The sequence below is a fragment of the Balearica regulorum genome, chromosome 16 (assembly GCF_011004875.1).
Source record: "Balearica regulorum gibbericeps isolate bBalReg1 chromosome 16, bBalReg1.pri, whole genome shotgun sequence".
Taxonomy (NCBI): domain Eukaryota; kingdom Metazoa; phylum Chordata; class Aves; order Gruiformes; family Gruidae; genus Balearica; species Balearica regulorum.
The window spans coordinates 8,370,354-8,388,022 of NC_046199.1; the positions used below are offsets into that span (position 1 = coordinate 8,370,354).

A 17,669-nucleotide genomic window follows, 5' to 3' on the forward strand; every position below is an offset into this window, starting at 1 on the left:
AGACACGCCATTTCACTCCTCTGTTCCCCCCTCCCCGCGCTGCAGCAGGAGCCCCAGGCAGAGCCGGAGAGCGGGCTCAGGGTGCAAGAGCCCGAGCGCCGCTCCCATCATCTTTCTCCATCAATCGTTTATTTGCCCTCGGGGGGAGGGACGAGGTGCATCCACCGGCCTCGCTTCCCGCACTGCTCGGGGAGTGAAACGGGAGGGGGCGGGCACCGCACCCCGGCACCGTCCCCGCTCCCCCGGCATCGCTCTCCGCAGGGGGCCGGGCCGGGCGGCGGGCGCTGTCCCGGGTGCTGAAGCCGCCTCCGCCGGGACCGGAGGCGCCCGGGTGTCGCGGGGACCGGAGCGGGCCGGGATCCCGGCGGAGACACCCTTCCCCGCGTGGGCCCCGTGGGCGCGGCGGTGCGGGGGGGTCCCGGCAGGGCGGTGCGTGGGGTCTCGCGTGGGCGCGGCGGGCCCGGCCCCGCCCCGCGCAGTTTAAGAATGAACCGTGGGAAAAACTTTGGGGGTGTGCGCGGGGCCGGGATCCCTCCGCCGGGCGGGGGAGGCTCCGGGCGAGCCGCGGCACCGCCTCGGCGCGCGGCGCCCTCCGCGCGAGGGAAGAGCTCCGCAGCGCGGCGGCGCCGGGACCGCGGCGCAGCCCCGGGGACAGGGCTCGGCCCGGCGGCGCCGCCGCCCCCGGGACAGACGCGCCCGCGGCAAGATGGGCGCCCTGGCCCTGGCCCTGGGGATTTTCCACTACCTGGGGCTCTACCTGCAGCTCGGCGCCGCCTCCCGGCACCCCCCGTGGGACGCCCCGGCGGCGGGCAGCGGTGAGCGCGGGCAGCGGGGCGGGCGGCGGCCGGGGCGGCGGCGCGGGATCCGGGGCTCCGGCGGCGGCTGCCCCCGGCGCGGCGGAGGTGGGGAGGCCGGCTGCGTTCGGAGCGCTCCCGGGGTTCGGTCCCCCGCGGTGCCGGTTCACGGCGCTGCCGGTTCCCCCCCCGCGGGGTGCCGGTCCCCGGCAGTCTCGGCCGGGCGGGGCTGGCGGCGGGTCGGGGCGGCCCCTGCCCGGGCGGCGGGACGGGTGGCGGGAGGGTCCCGGTGCCGGCGGCGGCGCTCGGCTCCGTCGCCGCGGGCAGCACCGCCTCGCTGTCCGTCGCGCCGGCGGCTCCGGGAGCCGGTATCGGGAGCGGCCCGGCCGAGCCGGGGCTGGGCTCCGCCGCTCCCGTCCCAGGGGCCCGGGGGGCGGCCTCTGCCTCCGCCGCTGGGCTGCCGAGCCCGAGGGGCTTTGCACGGTGGACATCCTCGTGCAAGCGTGCACCGCCGCGCACACCACCATCCACACCACCGTGCAAGCGTGTATCCCTGCGAACACCACCATCCATCCCCGTGTAAGTGTGCATCCCTGTGCACGCTGTCGTGCACCGCTGTGCGCTGCCACACACCACTCGCAGCAGGAGCGACTCTCCCAGCGAGCGCAGCGGGGCTCCTCTCCCGTCTCCCGTTCCCCGCCTGCCGTGGCTCCTCTGCCAGCTCTGGTGTGCGATGGTTCGATGGGTTGGTGGTGCAGCCGGGGTCCAGGCAGGGGCCGGGTAAAGGGGAACCTCTTCCTGCAAACCCCTGCGAATAAGGTCTGTCCTAGTGTGGGGGGCAGTTCCTGTCCGTGCCGAGCAGGTGATGGGAGATGAGAGCCCCCTTGGAGGACAGCACCGAGAACCTCCTTACTCTCTGTGGGGTGACACGGGCGGGTTTAAATCTGAGCCTGATGAGTGAACGTAGGGTGTGTGCTGGGTGCCCGGTGCCTGGGTTGCAGCCATCCCCCTCACATGGTGCCAGAGCTCCCGGCATGTGGAAGGGAGCTGGTCTCTGCCCCGAGGAGCCTACAGGCAGTTGAAGCCTCGGGGCCGTGCTATGGAGGTGTGCGGCGTCCCGCAGCGATGCAGCGCGTGGGCCGGCAGGTACCTGCCTGCACGGGGAAGGGATGATCTGCCTTTGTGTTGGGGGGGTAAAGGCAGGAGGGTTTCCGGACCTGCCAACCTGGCGTGCCGGAAGGAGATGTGGGTGAAGAGGCTCCATTAGTTGCTGCTGCTCCCCTCAGAAATTCAGCAATAGGCAAATAAATAGTGAAATGGTCGCTGTGAGGGAGCAGGGAGCGAAGGAGAAGAAATATTCTGGGAGGGTGAGTGCACTTCGGAGCCACATTACAGCTCGCTACTACGAGCAGTTCTGCAGCAACTCACTTAATCACAACAGAAACCTTTATTAACGATACTGAAAAGCAGTGAATAAGTGGGTCATGTATAATAAGCCATTTGTGTTCAGTAGGTGAATACCAATTTGATAAAAGCTGTGTGTGCTGAAAACCTGTATAAATTGCTCTTTAGCAGATCGGAGATTGATCATTTCATTACTCGCTGGTATAGCGTTCCCTCCGCACCGCGAGAGCCTGGCGGGTTGGGGGCGCAGAGCGGGAGAGGGGCTGGGGCCGAGGGGATGGATTCAGCTGTGGCCAGCGGGGACAGGCAGGTCCTGCCAGACTCTGCCTGGAGCCGGCAGTGTCCGGAGCTCACTGCCATCTCTGCCCGGTGCAGGCGGCCTGGAGGAGCCTCTGCTGTGCTGAGAGGGTCTGGCACAGCCCGAGAGTGCGTTCACTGTTATCTTTAACTTGTCCGCAGCGGATACAGTTGAATGGGAGCAGGGCACGCTCCGCAGGCATCAGCGGGTGGCCATGAACACCCCTCGGCTCCCCCACTCTGCCCCCCTGCAGGCATGAGCAATGTGCCTCCACTCACATGGCAGCCAGGGCTGCTCAGGGAGGAAAAAAAGTCTCCGTCAAAGAAAGTCCTTCCCCTGCCCCCCTAGCAAAGGCTCTGTCTCCAACGAGGATGGAGCGAGGATCGGCTCCGTCTGCCCCACTGCCCCCAGGAGAGTGCCTGAGCCGCAGGATCCCTCCCCACCACCCCTCCCCTACCCACAGTGCTGCCTCTCCCCTCCTCTCCTCTCTTCTTCTCTCCTCGGGCTGGCGCCTTCAATTATTCATGCCCCCCATTGCAGACAGCCTGTGCACGCTGGGCTGGTGCCATCGGCTTTCAAACCGGCACTAGCTGGGAAGCTCCAGTCGCCTTCCCAGCCTGCCGGCTCCGGGAGCAGGGCAGGGAGAGCCATTCGGTGAGCAGCTTGCATTCCCGAGGAGAAGCCGCCTGGCTCCTTCCTTGCATCGTTTGCAAGCGTTAGTGTCTCACCGTCAATAAAGCTGCTGTTGAAGGGCTGAAGGCTGGAGGGAGCAGTGCCCCAGCTCCCCGGGGTGCTGCCCTTCTCTTTTCTTGCACACCCTGATGATTATTCTATCAATTACTTTCATAAACACTTTGCATTCTGCCGGATTTTTTCATGCTTCCTGATGGGAATTCTCCACCTGATGTGTTTTTCCTGCTGCTGTTCGTGCAGTCATTCAACACAATTACTTCTGACACCTCTCCTCATCAAATGTCTGTGCTTTCTTCTCCCTTGAAGAAGCTGACAGACGATGGGCCAGACACTGGGAATTATTACGTTAGGACAGTGACAGCTAATTTTAATCATAACGTTCCCTGTGAGCGAGGCAGCAAATCAAACGAAGAGCCGGTGCGGCTGCGCGTGGTCTGGGAGCCGTGGGCAGCGTGGCAGTGCCGGGGCAGGGAGCGGGGACCTGGCCGGAGCCGGGGAGCTGGCAGCTCTGCTTCGCTCCCCCCCCTTCAGTGGGTGCTGCTCCAGGGGCCAGGGCTGGGTGGGCGCCCAGGTGGGATCCTGATCAGGTGCTCTCCCCATCGCGGGTGCTCTGGGATTTTGGTTCGTGGTGCAAGAAGGACTCGTGCCCCTCAGGACAGACAGCCCGTCCTGACCCCATCTGCCAATGGCTTTGCCTTTGTCCCTGCTCCTCTTCTCCTTGGCCATTTCCCCTGGCTGCAGGTTTACCTCCTGCCTGGCTGCCCCCTCCCCACGGCTCCTGCTGCGAGGGGTGTGCGGCTGGACATCGGGGCCGTCAGCTGGGCTCGGCCGTGCCGGACGCGTTGGTGCCTCGCAGTGCGTGCTCTGCATGGGGCTGGTCCAGGGCGAGCCCTCCAGCGAGCGGGGCGGGCAGAGCCAGGCAGGAGGGTGCTGTGCCCGTGAGCACCAGGCGCTGCCGGCTCTGCGGGACGGGCGCCGGCACCGTGTGTGGCATGGGCAGCTTTCTCCACAGCGGTTGCTGGTGCTGATCGTTTGTGTTTTGGGTGCTGGGTGCGAGACTGGGAGAGCTGGTCTCCAGCGGAGTGGAGCTCCTGTCGGCCCCATCCCGGTTCCTGCCCGCTGCCAGGTGCCCTGCCTGCTGGGAATCATCCCCCGGCAGGGACCAGCACCAAAGCTGAGTGGCAGCTGAGGGATGGCTGCACAGTGCTGCCAGGGGTCCCGCTGGGAGCCGTTGTAACAGGCCATTTTAGGTTTTTGCTACTTATACTGTCAAATAACTGCTCCTCCTCGTTCCCCTTGGGAAGGAATTGTCTGAGAACCACGACTCCCTGGGAGCAGCGAGTCCCCTTGCCTGGGGAAAGCTCCTCACAGCCAGGGCTGGTCTGGGGGAGGGTTCTCACCGCTGGCGTCTCTTTTGCCGTGGCGGTAAAACCTGGGCAGCGGGGAGGCTGCTGGGGGGGGCAGGAGCTGGGGGCGGGGGGGGCAGCCCAGCCGTAATGGTTCACTGTTAGAAATACTTGCAGGTTTCAAGGTTAATTCCGGCTTCCTGGCAAGGTGAGCTCTGGCCTGATCACAATCACTGAATTAGCTGGATTTTTTTTTGTTTTTAATTTATGCTGCAAATTTGAGCTAATTCTGCTGCTAATATGACAGTAAATAGGGACAGAGAAATGGCGCTCCCATCCCCAGCGTGCCGGCGGGAGCCCTCCCGTCCCCAGCCAGCATTCACAGCGCTCCAGCCTGACGCTTCCCTTGGAAAGGGCAATTGCAGGATCACCGGCGGAGAGCAGCGCTCCTGTAGCGCCGGGGCCAGGCTGTGAGCAGCTCGACGCTGGCCGGGTGCTCACCGGGCCGGCATCTGCCAGCACAGCCAGAGGCTGCCGGAGTGGGTCTGCGGCTGGATCCGTCCTGGGCTCCAGCCCTGGCCCTCGTCTTCCCCGCCGGTCACTCGCTGCTGAAGCCCTTTGCCCCAGCGCAGCTGCTGGAGTCGGAGCTGCCTGCCCTGCTCCGGCCGGTGACGCCGGCTGTCGTGCTGCTGTGTTTATGTACCGGTTTGTGGCCGTGATGTGTTTTTGGTGACCCGGGGCCAGCATCCCTGCTTGCATGCTTGTCAGGAGGAGATTTATCCACAGATGTTAATAGGCAGATGGGAAGAGGGGGGGAGGTTTTAGCCCAACCTGCATAGCACACACCAGCAGCCCTCGTGTCCCCACTGCCGGGACAGCGTGGGCCCGGCACAGCCAGCGCGCTGGAGGCGTACTGGGGCTTCTGTTCCCAGATCCATCCAGGGGGATGCTTCCTGTGCCTTCTGATCTCCCAGGTGACTCCTGCACGGGCAGCCCGTGCTGAGGGGTGGAGGGGCCCCATGGTGCCGAGGAGGGTCCATCTCTCCTTGCGTTACAGCCTCGTGCATGTGCCGGGATGCGCCGCAGGTACCTTTGCCGCCGGGGGGGGAAACGTTGGTGTCTCTGCAGCCGAGAGTGTCCCTCTCCATCAGCCGGGGGGGGGGGGGGGGAACGGGGACGCAGGTACCTGGGGAGGGGAAGGCACCTTCGGCTGCGGTTGCTGTCAGACACCTTTGCTTTTCCTGCAGCGGTGCAGGCATGCGGGGCGGCACAAACCCAGTGCGTAGGGGAGCCAGCCCCGTGCCGGGGACACAGGGCATGGTTTGCATGGACTCGCCAGCGGGCAGGAGCAGGCCCTCGGCAGCCGTCCCTGGGGAGGGCTGAGCGCTGCCGACAGCCCTGGCGCTGCGGGGTGTGGGGACGGCAGGGACAGGGAGGACGGGGAGGGGGACGGCTGTCTCAGCAGCTCTGCAGGGTCCTCTCCAGGGGATCTCCACGCACACGCTTGGCAGCCGGCAGGGAGGGAGCAGCTCGGCTCTGCTGGCAGTGCCGGCTGCTTTGTCCTGCCTCTTTTGCCCCGTGGTGATGGGGCGGGGTCCTGGTGGCATCTGGGAGCTGCTGGTGGCAGGGAGCGGGTGTGAGAGCCGTACCTTTGGCAGGTCAGGGTGCTGGTGGGGACCAGCTCATCTGGATGTGGCCTGGGGCGCCGAGCTGTTGGTGGGACGTGGCTGCTGACGCCGCTTGGGGCCAGAGTCCATCAGAGCTGCTGGGGGCGTGCCCTGGGCTGGGGTCCAGGGCACCCTTCACCCCAGCACAGACCCAAGGCCGTGGTGGCCACGTCCGGAGCCGGTTCCCTTCACACCGTGTCTCTTGGCACACTCCTGCTGCCGGGGCGGGGGCAGGGGGCTGCTGAGGGAGCAGATGACAGGAACGCGAGGCTGAGCCGGCAATTAGTCCTCTGAGTGTCTTGACTCACCGAACCATAATAAACCATGAATTATGACTGGGAGCTTTGTGAAGGGAAGAATAAGCCACACTCGATCGCAGCCCACGGCATAACAGCAGCAGCCGGAGGGAGGGACGAGGGCCGGCAGAGGCTGCTCCGGCAGCACCGTCCTGCACCCACCTGCCCCAGGGCAGCAGCAGGCAAGGTCCTGGCCAGGTTCCGGGGGGCTGCGTGGCCTCACGTGCTCCACAGGGCAGGGATTGGGGTGGGGGGTGCTGGGGGGATGGGACAGGGCTCCGGTGGGTCATTTCCAGGCGCCCGGGGAATGCACAGCCTGGCCTTGCCCGCTGGCTGCTGGCAGCCCTCCTGCCCGTGCCGAGCGGGGGCCGCGGTGATGAATCCTGCCCGCTGTGGGGGGGGAGCGTGGCAGCCTGTATATCTCTGGTTTATGAGAGCACCAAGCTGTCCCAGCAGGCGTTTTCAATTCCGTTTATCTGTGTTTCCCCATTGAGTTCATTTTATTTCCCCTGATTTTTGTTTCCTGGAAGATTTATTGATCCTGATTTTCTCAGTTTATGACAGGTAGCAGGCCATAAAGCACGCAGAGCAGCGAGCCCGTCACCGGCCCCCTCCCTTGTACTGGGAGGATGCAGCACCAATGTCAGCAGTGGGGAGAGGGATGGTGCTGGGCGATGGGGGGGTGGGCAGGGGGATGGGGTGGGCAGGGGGATGGGGTGCTGGGCAGCTCTGGCAGCTCGGCTGTCCCCTGTCCCGGCTGGCGGTGCCGATGGGAGCGGGGTCTGGGCAGCTCAGCTGCCCCGGTGACAGGTCCGTGCCCAGCCGCGGGGCTGCTCGTGGCTGGGGGCTGCCGGGGGGAGCCCCTGGATCTCCTCTGCCCGGGTCCCTGCAGAAGGTGCCTGGGTGGCCGGGGTCCACGGCATCCATCGGGGAGGGCACATGGTGCTGCTGGAGGGACGGGACCAGCCCCTCTGTCCCTCCCCAAAGGTGGCCCCTCCCGGTGGTCCCATGGGCACACCAGGCTGGGATCTGAGGGGGCTCTGTGGACACACACTGCCCTTCTGCCCCACCACCACTGTCATGGCCCCCTTCCAACGGACCTCCGGAGGGTCCCCAAACTGCCCATCACTTCCCGAGGCAGTTCTGAAGTGCTGGTGCCAGCTGCCAGTTCATGGCCCGAGCAGAGGGCAGGGCTGTAACAGCCCTCGTTAAAGCAATTCTTTATTTTACCTTTGCCAGCAGCCACGGGTCTGGCGCTCCTACCTTTTGCTTCGGCGTCTGCTGCTGGCTCTGGGTGGGGGGGTCGGGCCGTCTGCCGCTCGGGTGCCCAGTCATGGACTGGTGCACGGGAGGGACGGTGCCCGGCAGACGTGGCTGTGCCGGGGCTCTGGCTGCAGCCTGTGCGGGGCTGAGCCGCGGCTGAGCTGGTACCACTGCAAAAGCACCGTTAAATGCTCGTGCTGTAGTTCAGCCGCTCTGCAAACATCCGAGCTCTTCGCTCCCCCGGTGGGGTCTGGCTCCACTCCACGGCCCAGCGGGTGCCGACCACCCGCCCAGTCCTGTGCAAAGGCTGTGCAGGTGAGCGCAGACCAGACAGACCAAGAGATGTCTGCCCCCAGCAAAGGGGTGACTGATGACACCGGTCACTTGTTCCTGCAAACACCAAGCCCTGAGATAGATGCCTCTGCCTCCTCCTTGCCTCACCAAGGCACTCCTTTCTCCATGGCTCAGCCGTGGCTCTCCCAGGTGACCCTCGAGGTGAAAGGGCTTCGTTGCCCCCCAGGAGCTGCATCCCCCTCTGTCAGACTCTGCTTATTTTTCGGTGGGGGCAGGAGAAATGAACAGTCCCCTGGGTATCTCCCTTCTCTCACTGACCTGTCACCTGGAGTTTCTCTACCCATCCGTCTCTCATCTCACATCCGCTCTGCCGTGACGCTTTCTCCTTCGCAGACGCATCCGTCCCTATCTCGCCTCCCAGGCTCCAGGTGCTCTGCCCAGGACGTGGTTACCTGCAGTTATTAGGAGCCTTTATTGCTTTTCCCTGTAATACATCAAATGATTCATTCGTAGTCGGGAAATGGAAATCCCCCAGGAGCCAAGGGACGAGCTGTCCTGGCCTGAGCCCGCTCTCCTGGCACCTCTCCCGGGCCATCCACCACGTCCTGCTCTCGCGGTGCCACGCGGGACTGTCCTGCTGCGACGCTGGGGACTGCGCTGGGGACTGCGCTGGCCACGGGCTGCCCCTTCTCCGCGCTGTCCCGGGGTGACATGCTGGGGTGACTGCTGGTGCTGGGGGACCCGGCACAGCCCGGTGCCCCGTGGACATGAGCTGTGTGGGTGTCCCTTGGCACTGGGGTCCCAGAGCCCCCTCCCCACAGAGGGACCGTGGGGTGGGAAGCTGGGATGGAGGGGGAGGGCAGTGAAGCAGAGGAGGGAGATGAAGGGCCGGGATGTGCAGGGAGGGAGGGACGGTCCTCACCTTCCCTCATGCTGTCAGACCTTATTGTCCGTCCGTCCATCCCTCTTTCACGGGATGGGTTATGGGCTGTCTCTTAGGTGTTTCCAGCTTGTCACTCACAACTGCTGCACGGGGGAAGTGGGGAAGGGCCGGGCATGGGGAGGGGGTCAGGGCCCTGGAGACAGCAGTGGGGTCTGTGATCCCCAGGGATGTGGTGCGAGGGGACCCCCGGGGCAGGGGCTGCTGCGGGGCTGGCGGGTCCCCAGAGGGACCTGCCCTCCTTTGGATGCACTTTGAGGCAGATGAGCCCTGGGGTTAATTAATACATATGCTTCTCAATTAAAATCTGAAAGAAAGAAGGTGCTTGATTCAATCAAGCCTTTTCTCCGCTCATCTGCCAAATTCCCGTCTGTGGGAGCGGATTTTAATTGTGTTTGGAGTAATTTGGACACGGCTGGAGCCCTCAGGCCGTTGCCCCCACCCCTGCTCTGCATGCCTGGCCAGGACCACGGGGTCCCGGGGGGTGGCGTGGGCTCTGCCAGGACCCTCTGGCTTCGGCCATTGCTCCTGCCATCAGGAATCCTGTGGAGCAAAAGCCCCATGCCAGGCCACGGCGGGGGAATGGGTGGGTGCGTGTCGGTTAACGGCTGGACGTAATGGCCCCGGATGAGCCCTTTGCCACGTGCCGAGGAGCAGCCCGCGCTGGGCAGTGCCAGACCCTCCCGCTCTTACCTCAACCTTCAGCCACCAGAACCGTTCCTGGGATTCCCTCTGCTCTGCGGCCAGGAGCCCGTGTGGCTGACAGCACCGGGATCCCGGGCGAACGGGGGTGCAGGAGCTGTGCCGGGAACCCCATCGGGAGACCCGGCCTTGTTAAACCCCTTATGCTGGGTATTTCCCTCAGTTCCCCTGCTAAGATGGATTAAAGGAAAGTGATAAGTATATGGGATTTCCATGCGTCTGGAGAGACAGTTTGATATTAAAGGTATTAACTTTTCCGTCTGGGCTGGTAATAATTCATTTTCAGAGGGGATCAGTGCTCAGCAAGGATTCCTGGGGAGCTGCATGCTGCTCCCGACAGGATGCGTGTCCCAGGGGGCTCCGGCGGCACCGGAGGGACCCCCATGGCAGCTGTGAGCTGGCAGCACCGGCAGCACGACGTGGCCGGCAAAGACGGGAGGGCACAGGGCACCCGGCACAGGTACAGCGGGACATTGATCTGGCCTCTGTGACCAGCCCGGGCTGGGCACCAGGCGCTGCGGCAGGGACAGGCAGGGACAGGCAGGGACAGGCAGGGCTGGCTGGCCCCACGCTGGAGCAGATTCCAGCTGGACCAGGTTCATCCCGGTGCTGCCGCCGGCCCCAAAGTGATGCCCCTTGGGCGGTAGTGACAGGGCAGGTGGCCCCCGCAGCCCCTGCCCCTGTCCCTGCCCGCAGCCCCTGCCTGCAGCCCCTGCCCGCAGCCCCTGCCCACCTCCATGGCCAAAGCAGCGGCAGGGGAGTGCAGGGAGGCTGGCAGCCTCTGGCTCGGCCATACCGGCATGGGGGGGCTCAGCCCCCCGTCCCCATGCTGTGCCATGCTGGGGAGAAGCCACCGCAGATTGTGACAATAACATTTGCTGGTGACCTGCACGCTGGGGCTGTCTTTACAGAGGAACAATAATCTCTCCAGAGGAGATGAAAAGAATTCTAATTACATCTCCGAACAATATTTGTTTTGAGCGAGGAAAGCAAACCATATGGCATGTGGGAGACTGTTTGGGGGCCGCATTAAACAAGGATTTGTTTTTCATTTATGTGCTGATCTAAGCGGAGATGCGATCATGCTTTATTTATTTATTCCATCTCGGATGCACAGGGGGTCCTGTTCCTGCTCTAGGGCTGGGGGTCCCGGGGGGCAGCGTGGGAGTGGGGTTCCAGAGGCTCCTGCTCCCTCCCTCTTCTCCCGCTGCTCTTTGCAAAGTGCCGGGCTGGGGTGGGGAAGGGGCAGCTGGGGACAGGAGGGTCCACCTGCCTGGCAGGGACCTGTCCCTTCCGCTGAGGGTGCGAGTCTGTTTGGCTGGGGAAGGGTCCGGGTGCTCCTGGTGACCCTGCTTGCATGGCCGATGGCATCGACCCTCGCCGGGGTGGTGGCATGTTCCTGCAGGCGCCAGCAGCCCTCGCTCTGTCTCCTGCAGCCCTTTTCACCGAGACTCCCCACGACATGACGGCCCAGGCGGGCGAGGACGTGGAGATGGCGTGCTCCTTCCGAGGCAGCGGCTCCCCCTCCTACTCCCTTGAGATACAGTGGTGGTATGTCCGCAATCACAAGGACTGGACGGACAAACAGACATGGGCTTCCAACCAGGTAATGCCCCCTGTCCTCCCTCTCCGGCAGCAGCATCAGGAGGCAGATCCCTCCCCCACGCTCACCTTGGGGGTTCACTTTCAGCAGCTGTTGGGGCTCAGGGGGACCCCATCCCACCACAGCGTCCCCAGCACTGACCCAACCTGCAAACAGCAGGGTCTCACCCCCCTCTGCTCCGTGCTCACGGGCAGAGAGGAGCCTGGGGGGGTCGCATGGCGCAGGACCACCGCCTGGGGTGCACAGCTGCACCAAGGATGCTCCGGGGCGTGTGGCCGGTGAGGCTGGGCTGTCCTGGCCACCCTTCCCAATTAGCCGAGGGGCCACGTGGCCCGTCCCCTGGGACTGATCCCAGGCGGAGGCTTTGTCTTTGTGCTTGTGCCTTCTCCCACCTCATCATGAACTCGCTGTCCCCTTGCATCCATCCCTGCATCCTCTGCTCCCCCGGCCCTCCCTTGTTTTCCCCATTTCCGTGTGTATCGGTCTCAGCAAACAGCTGTCTCTTTATTTCTCTTTCTGTTCACACAGAGATAAGGGCCAAATAATGGGAAGGCAGCTTTAGGTATTTTAATGAGCCTTTATTATTGTGTCTTTGGCAGAGCTGCTATTGGTATTACCATAAATTGAAAAAAGCACTGGGGAAGTGCTGCCGCTCGGGATCACTGCCGGGGGGTCGTGGGGGCTGCGGGGGTGAGGGGCCATCGGGTGAGGGGTAGCGGGGGTGCCCGGTGTGGGGAGTGGACAAGGGAGTGGGCTGTGTGGCACGGTGGGGACCCTGGGTGCCTGGGCCCCAGTGCTGCCAGCAGCTGCCAGAGGGGACCCAGGGTGCTGCTCGGCCCTCTGGCTAGTTCGGGAATATTTATGGTAATCGGGGCAGGTGCTGGCTGCGAAGAGGCCAGGCATAGCAGTCACTGCCGCAGTGGCGATGCTCGGTGAGCAGGTCTCCGTTGGGGAGCACCCGCTGATGGAGCCGAGCTGTGGCAGGGACCCACGGGTGAGCACCCCGTCCCTCCCGGCTGCCGCAGTGCTGCTGTTCCCTCCCCTTCCCGGCTGCCCCGTGCTGCCGGTACGGCTCCCATCTGCCCTGAGTGCCCCGGTTTGCTGGGGCTGGGCAGCCCCCTCCTCCTCCTCGCTCGGAGCAGCCGTCCCGCTCAGGGCAGCCAGCCCACGCCGGCCCGAGTTGCTCCCAGGGGGTGGGCAGGGGTCTGGTGGGCTCCTGCCTCCTCCCAGCCGAGCTGACGGTTTCTCTCTCCTCTCTGGTCTCCCTCCCCATCCCGCTCTTCCCAACAGCTGAAAACATCGCCGCAGGAGGAGCCTGGGAAGGACGCAACAAAAATAAGCGTGAGTTTGGCTAATGGTTCTTGCTGGGGCTGTGGTCGAGGGCTCGGCTAGAACATTTCCCTGCGATGCTGGCACTCTGCGCTGCACCGAGCTGGAGGAGTGGGAGAGTGTCCTGGGGTTGGTGTCTCTGCGCAAGGCCGGGTGCCCCGGTTGAGGTGTCCTGGGAGGCCGGGGAGGGGGGTGTGCTGGTCCCGTGGGTGCTGCCGTGCCATGGGTGGTGATGCCAGGGCAAGTGGGCTGGATCCACCCTGGATCCACCCTGGATCCAACCTGCTCCGTGAGCTCCATCTGGCTCCTGTCGGCATCTGAGGGACACGTTTACGCTGAGAAAATAATCTAATTTACTCACCGGATTAGCATCCCAAAGCCATTTAGGCTCACGTGAACAGAATGAGGAGACACTAATCAGTTAAATAAAATAAACGCTCTCGGCCTCCTGCTGTCAGGCATGTGTCCCCTCCCCCCTCCTGCTGGCCCTCTCCACCTCGGGGGGCTCTGTGTTTGGGGGTGCCACAGAAATGGAGCAATACTGGAAAGTGCTTCCCACCATCACCCCTGCCCCGGCAGCCTCTTCTGGCTCTTTTGTTTTTCCCTCACTGAGCGAGCGAGGGGGGACGGTGCTCGCCATGGCCACACACATCCGCGGGGCTGAGGGTCCCCCACGCCCAGGATCAGTCCCTCTGCCCACCGCTCATCCCCGGGAAATGCCAAAGAGCTTCATGATGGAGGGCATCGCCTCTCACCTCCCGTCTGTGGGGACCAGCGTGTGTAGATTCTCTTGCCATCAATGAATCCCCCACCGGGACCGTATCCCCTGTGTTCTATTCACGTCGTGGCTCCCCGAGGTTTCAGCCCCATTTGCTACTGTTCCCGTGATGGGCACCACCATGTTCCCACAATCCACGTCTGAAGCCCAACAAGTGCCTTCAGGACCCCTTGCCGGGGTGCCACGGCTCGCCACCCCACGAGCGGGCGCTGCCAGCCCCTGGGGACGATGCTCCTGCCCACTGCAGACAGCAGGAGGCTTTGCAAAACACTGCCTGCATGGCTCGGGAGCGCCGCTGGTCCCCCCCACCCCGTGACACCCCAGCTCTGCTCCCAGGGTGCAGGGCTTTGCTCCCCCGGTGAGGATGTCAGGGTCCCGGTGCCCGATGCTGATTGGGGGCCACAGGCACTTTGCAACAAGGGATGGGGGGGTCATCCTGCACCGGTCAGGGATGCACAGCCAGGAGCTGGTGCTGTGTTAGAACCAAGGGACAGCAGGTCCCCCGGCCAGTGCAGCTGCACGGAGCCCGGCCGGGGCGGCAGGAGGGGCCCAGATGGGTGCTGGGGCTGCGGAGCCGTCCTGGGGCCGGCGCTCCCGCTCAGCTCGGCCGTTGCATTTTTCAGCATAATTAGGTAGTTAATTGCACGCTGGAATGTAATCGATGTGTGTGCGTGTGTAACCAGGATTTATTTCAAAACGCTCGGGGTGTGGCACTTCTGCCATCTCCTCCAGATCGAGCCAGCAGGGAGAGGTTTCGGTTTTAAACCTTTTTGTTGTTGTTGTTGTTGTTATTTTAAATGTCCTTGATCATTAAGTGTTTATGGAATGGAGGAGATAAATGAACATGGGTGAGACACCAGCATGAGTGGTTCTGATAAAACGTGCGTTACAGCCACGGAGGCAATGGACTGGGAAAAAACGGCAGCGTCAAACAATGTGAGAGGATGTAAATCACACACAGAAACCACCACACCAGGCGTGCCCTTGGCCATTTTTTACCCACCAAAACACGCTCGGTGCTGGAGGTGCCGGTACCGGCATTGCCTGGAGCCACCGCGCTTTGCAGGGATGTGGAGACGGAAACCATTGTTGCCCTTTGTTGTGAGGTAGCAAACATGATGGGTTTGAGGTTTATTTTTTTTCCCTTCTTTTATAAAAAAACCCTGCTGTTTTGCTGCCGAGCAGCAGCGCGTTGCAGAGCGGAGCTGGGGCTGGGCACCGCCGTGGCTGTCTGTCTGTTCTGGCCCGTGCCGGGGTCTCTCCTCCGGTTCCCACGGGGCAGCACGGGCCGTCGCTGCCCTGCCTGAGCCTGCGAAGCTGTGAGCATTATGACCAGTCATAAAATTATCCCTCCCGCTCATAACCGAGCCACGGGCTGAGGCTCAGTGACCTGCTGGGCAGCGGGGCTGCTGGGCTGCGCCAGCAAATTGGGGTTTTCTTTTATTAGTTCTAAATTTCCCAGCCATTAATTTTGGTGACTTCTTGCTCTTCTGACACAAAGGGGTTTTTTTGAAGCTCCTTTCCTGCGACGGCCTCAGCACCCAGGCACGCTCACACCAGGGCCTGGCAGCTCGTCTCCCTCCCACCCCACAGCCCCCCCCTGCACAGCCCCTGCCTGCCCCCTGCCCCGTCTTGGGCACAGCTCGGAGCCTGCCTTGTCCCGGGCCCCCTGGCCCCCCATTCCTGGCGCTGCAGGATCAGTGCTGATGGCTGCACGTGGGCTCTGAGCAGCCCCAGAGCCGCCCTTTGGAGCGGCCCCAGCCACGACACGTGGCACCGGCCACCTCACAGCAGCCCACAGCGTGCAGGGTGGCCGAACGGAGCTGCTCACGTGTGCTCACGTGTGCTCACGTGTACGTGCGTGTGCAGGCACTGGCCGCTGCGGCGGCTAAGCCCGTCAGAAGGGCCGGTGACGGGACCCCCATCCCTGCGTTGCCGCCCGTGTTTCGGCGCTGCCTCCTTTGCCTTTTGGGCTGGGAGTTTGTGGCTCTTTGGTTGTGGCTCCCAGCCCCATTTCTAAACACCATAAAATGTTCAGCTAACAAATGCAGCGGCAAGTAGAAAAATGGCCTTTGCCATCCAGTGTGATTATAGGGAACAGAGCCAGGGGCCTCGGGGCGGGTTATAAATCTGATTTATTGACCCAGCCCAACAGCAGCTGCAGCTCTGGCTAGTGAGTAAGTCTTAAATTTCATTGGGTGATAAATACTGAGAGCGAATCAATTTGGTAGAAAAGCTAATTAGCCGGCATGGTTCTGCATCGATCTCCGAGCCCTGCGCGGCTGGGCGCATGCCGGGGACTCCATCATCCCATGGTCCCGGGCTGGGGTGTCCCCATACTCATTGCCTGGCTTTGCGCTCCGCCACATCCTCCCCGGTGGGACCGGCTGGGACGTGACGTGGTGGCACGTGGTCAGGGGCAGCTCTGCAGGGCTGGGGAGGACCCAGGGTCGTGGGGGTCCCGGGGGCCGCCTGACCTCCCGTGTGCCCCGCCGCAGGTGGTGAAGGTGGTTGGCAGCAACATCTCCCACAAGCTGCGGCTGTCGCGGGTGAAGCCGGCGGACGAGGGGACATATGAGTGCCGGGTGATCGACTCCAGTGACGGCAAGGCGCGGCACCACAAGGTGAAGGCGTACCTGCGGGTGGAGGCGGTGGGGGGCGCGGGGCACCCCCAGGACACCCAGCTGCGGGGCGCCCCGCTGCTGGACCCCGCCATGCCAGGCTCAGCCCACGCACACCACCACCACCACCACCACAAAGCCGGGAAGGAGCTGAAGAAGCGCTCGGTGGACGCCTCCTGCGTGCTGTAGGCGGGCGGTACCGGGGGGATGCCGGAGCCCCCCACCGCCCCGGACTCAGCAGAGTCGGCGAGGGTCCCGCACCCCCCGCCAGAGACTGGCCCGAGCTCCCCATCTTGCCCACCGACCCACACCACCCCTTCTCCTGCAGCCGCTGCCGGCTCAGTTTCTTCCCCAGCCCTGCGGTGCGGTGGTGCAGGGGCTTGGTGCAGGAGCGGGACGGTGTCCGTGCCGGGGGGGAGGGCATCGCTGGGACCGTGCCTGGGGCCGAGGCGTATGCCCATGCGTGGTGGTCCCCATCCCTGCCGGCCCCATGCGAGTGGGCACCTCCCTGCTTGCTGCCACCCGTGGTGCCATGCGCTGTGTTGTGCCCCAGCTTTGGGTGCCCAGCAGAGACCCCCCCCACCTGCGGGACCCTCCCTGCCCTCCCTTGTGCTTTGCAGAACCAACCGTCTGTTCCTGTAGGACGCCCAGTTTAGTTGCTCTGTTCCAGCCCCGCAGCACGTATATAAGTTCCAGCATCCATCTTACAGACCGTGTATATCACCTCTCCCTGCCCCTGCCTGCCCCAAAGCTGCCCCAGCACGTCGAGGCCTGAGCTCAGCGGAGGAAGGACGGCAGCAGCACGCTCCCGGCACGCTCCCGGCATGTTCCCCAGCACAGCTGTGGCACTACAGGCTCTGCCACAGCATCGCCCAGCCGAGCAGCCTGCGCCCAGGGAGCCGTGCTGTCAGAGCTGGCCTGCTTTCACCCATTGCTCCTCCCGGCCCTTTGCATTTCACGGAGGAATGGGGGCTTGGCCGTCAGCCCTGGCCGCCCTCGTTCCATCCCACTGCCCGTGCCGGCGTGGCTCTCGGCCCCCTGCTCCTGGCCAAGCTCCCCTTCCTCCTGTGCCACAGCACCGCCACGGCAGGGTCCGGCTCACGGGCTCTCGTGTTACAGTGCAAATGGCAGAGCCCGTCCCCCGTGCCCCCCCCGTGGGTAAACACCACCGCTGGGGATGGAGCCGTGGGGAGGGAGAGGGGGGTCCCCAGTCTCCCTGTCCGGGTGCTGCTCCCCAGCCGCCGCTTGCCCACGCCACCACGCCTGCCACCACCAGACCTGCTGCAGCTAATAAAGCTCTTTAAACGAAGCCTCTGCGGGTCTGCGCTCTCTGTCCCTGGCACGGTGAAGGGATGGGACTTGGGCACTGTCTTGGCTAAAAAGGGTCACAGCTGGGGCTGCCCCTGGGGGCTGCTGGGCACTGGGCTGGGGCTGGGTGGGGGTGGGGCTGGGGATTGGGACGAGGATGAGGATGGGCATCGGCATCGGCATCATCGTCACCTGCAGCTGAGGGCTCAGAGCATTTAAAAGCTGCAGCTGGGGAGCTCCTTGCCCTGTCTTCCCTGGGAGCAGGGTGGTGCTGTCCTGTGGGTGCGGGAGATGGCCGCATATCCCCAGGTGAGTGGGGACCGCTCTGCACCA

General features: G+C 63.9%; 1 protein-coding gene across 2 annotated transcripts; it reads left to right on the forward strand.

Annotated features, from left to right (window-relative positions):
- Positions 1-522: 522 nt before the first annotated feature.
- VSTM2L (V-set and transmembrane domain containing 2 like) lies at positions 523-17,337 on the forward strand. 2 transcript variants are annotated; one of them, XM_075768373.1, is made up of 4 exons: positions 523-815; positions 11,134-11,303; positions 12,591-12,641; positions 15,906-17,337. In XM_075768373.1, exons 1-4 carry the CDS (start codon positions 707-709, stop codon positions 16,215-16,217), a joined length of 642 nt encoding a protein of 213 aa, XP_075624488.1. In that variant the 5' UTR covers positions 523-706; the 3' UTR covers positions 16,218-17,337. The 2 variants fall into 2 exon arrangements, with proteins under 2 accessions (XP_075624488.1, XP_075624489.1); XM_075768374.1 differs by lacking the exon at positions 523-815 and adding an exon at positions 5,419-5,509.
- The last annotated feature ends 332 nt before the right edge of the window (positions 17,338-17,669 follow it).

Bases quoted from the DNA above. Each gene is read 5' to 3' on its own strand.
- VSTM2L (XM_075768373.1), top strand. From the start codon at position 707: ATGGGCGCCCTGGCCCTGGCCCTGGGGATTTTCCACTACCTGGGGCTC. The intron at 816-11,133 runs GTGAGCGCGGGC...TGTCTCCTGCAG, and splicing joins CGCCCCGGCGGCGGGCAGCG to CCCTTTTCACCGAGACTCCC. The intron at 12,642-15,905 runs GTGAGTTTGGCT...GCCCCGCCGCAG, and splicing joins AGGACGCAACAAAAATAAGC to GTGGTGAAGGTGGTTGGCAG.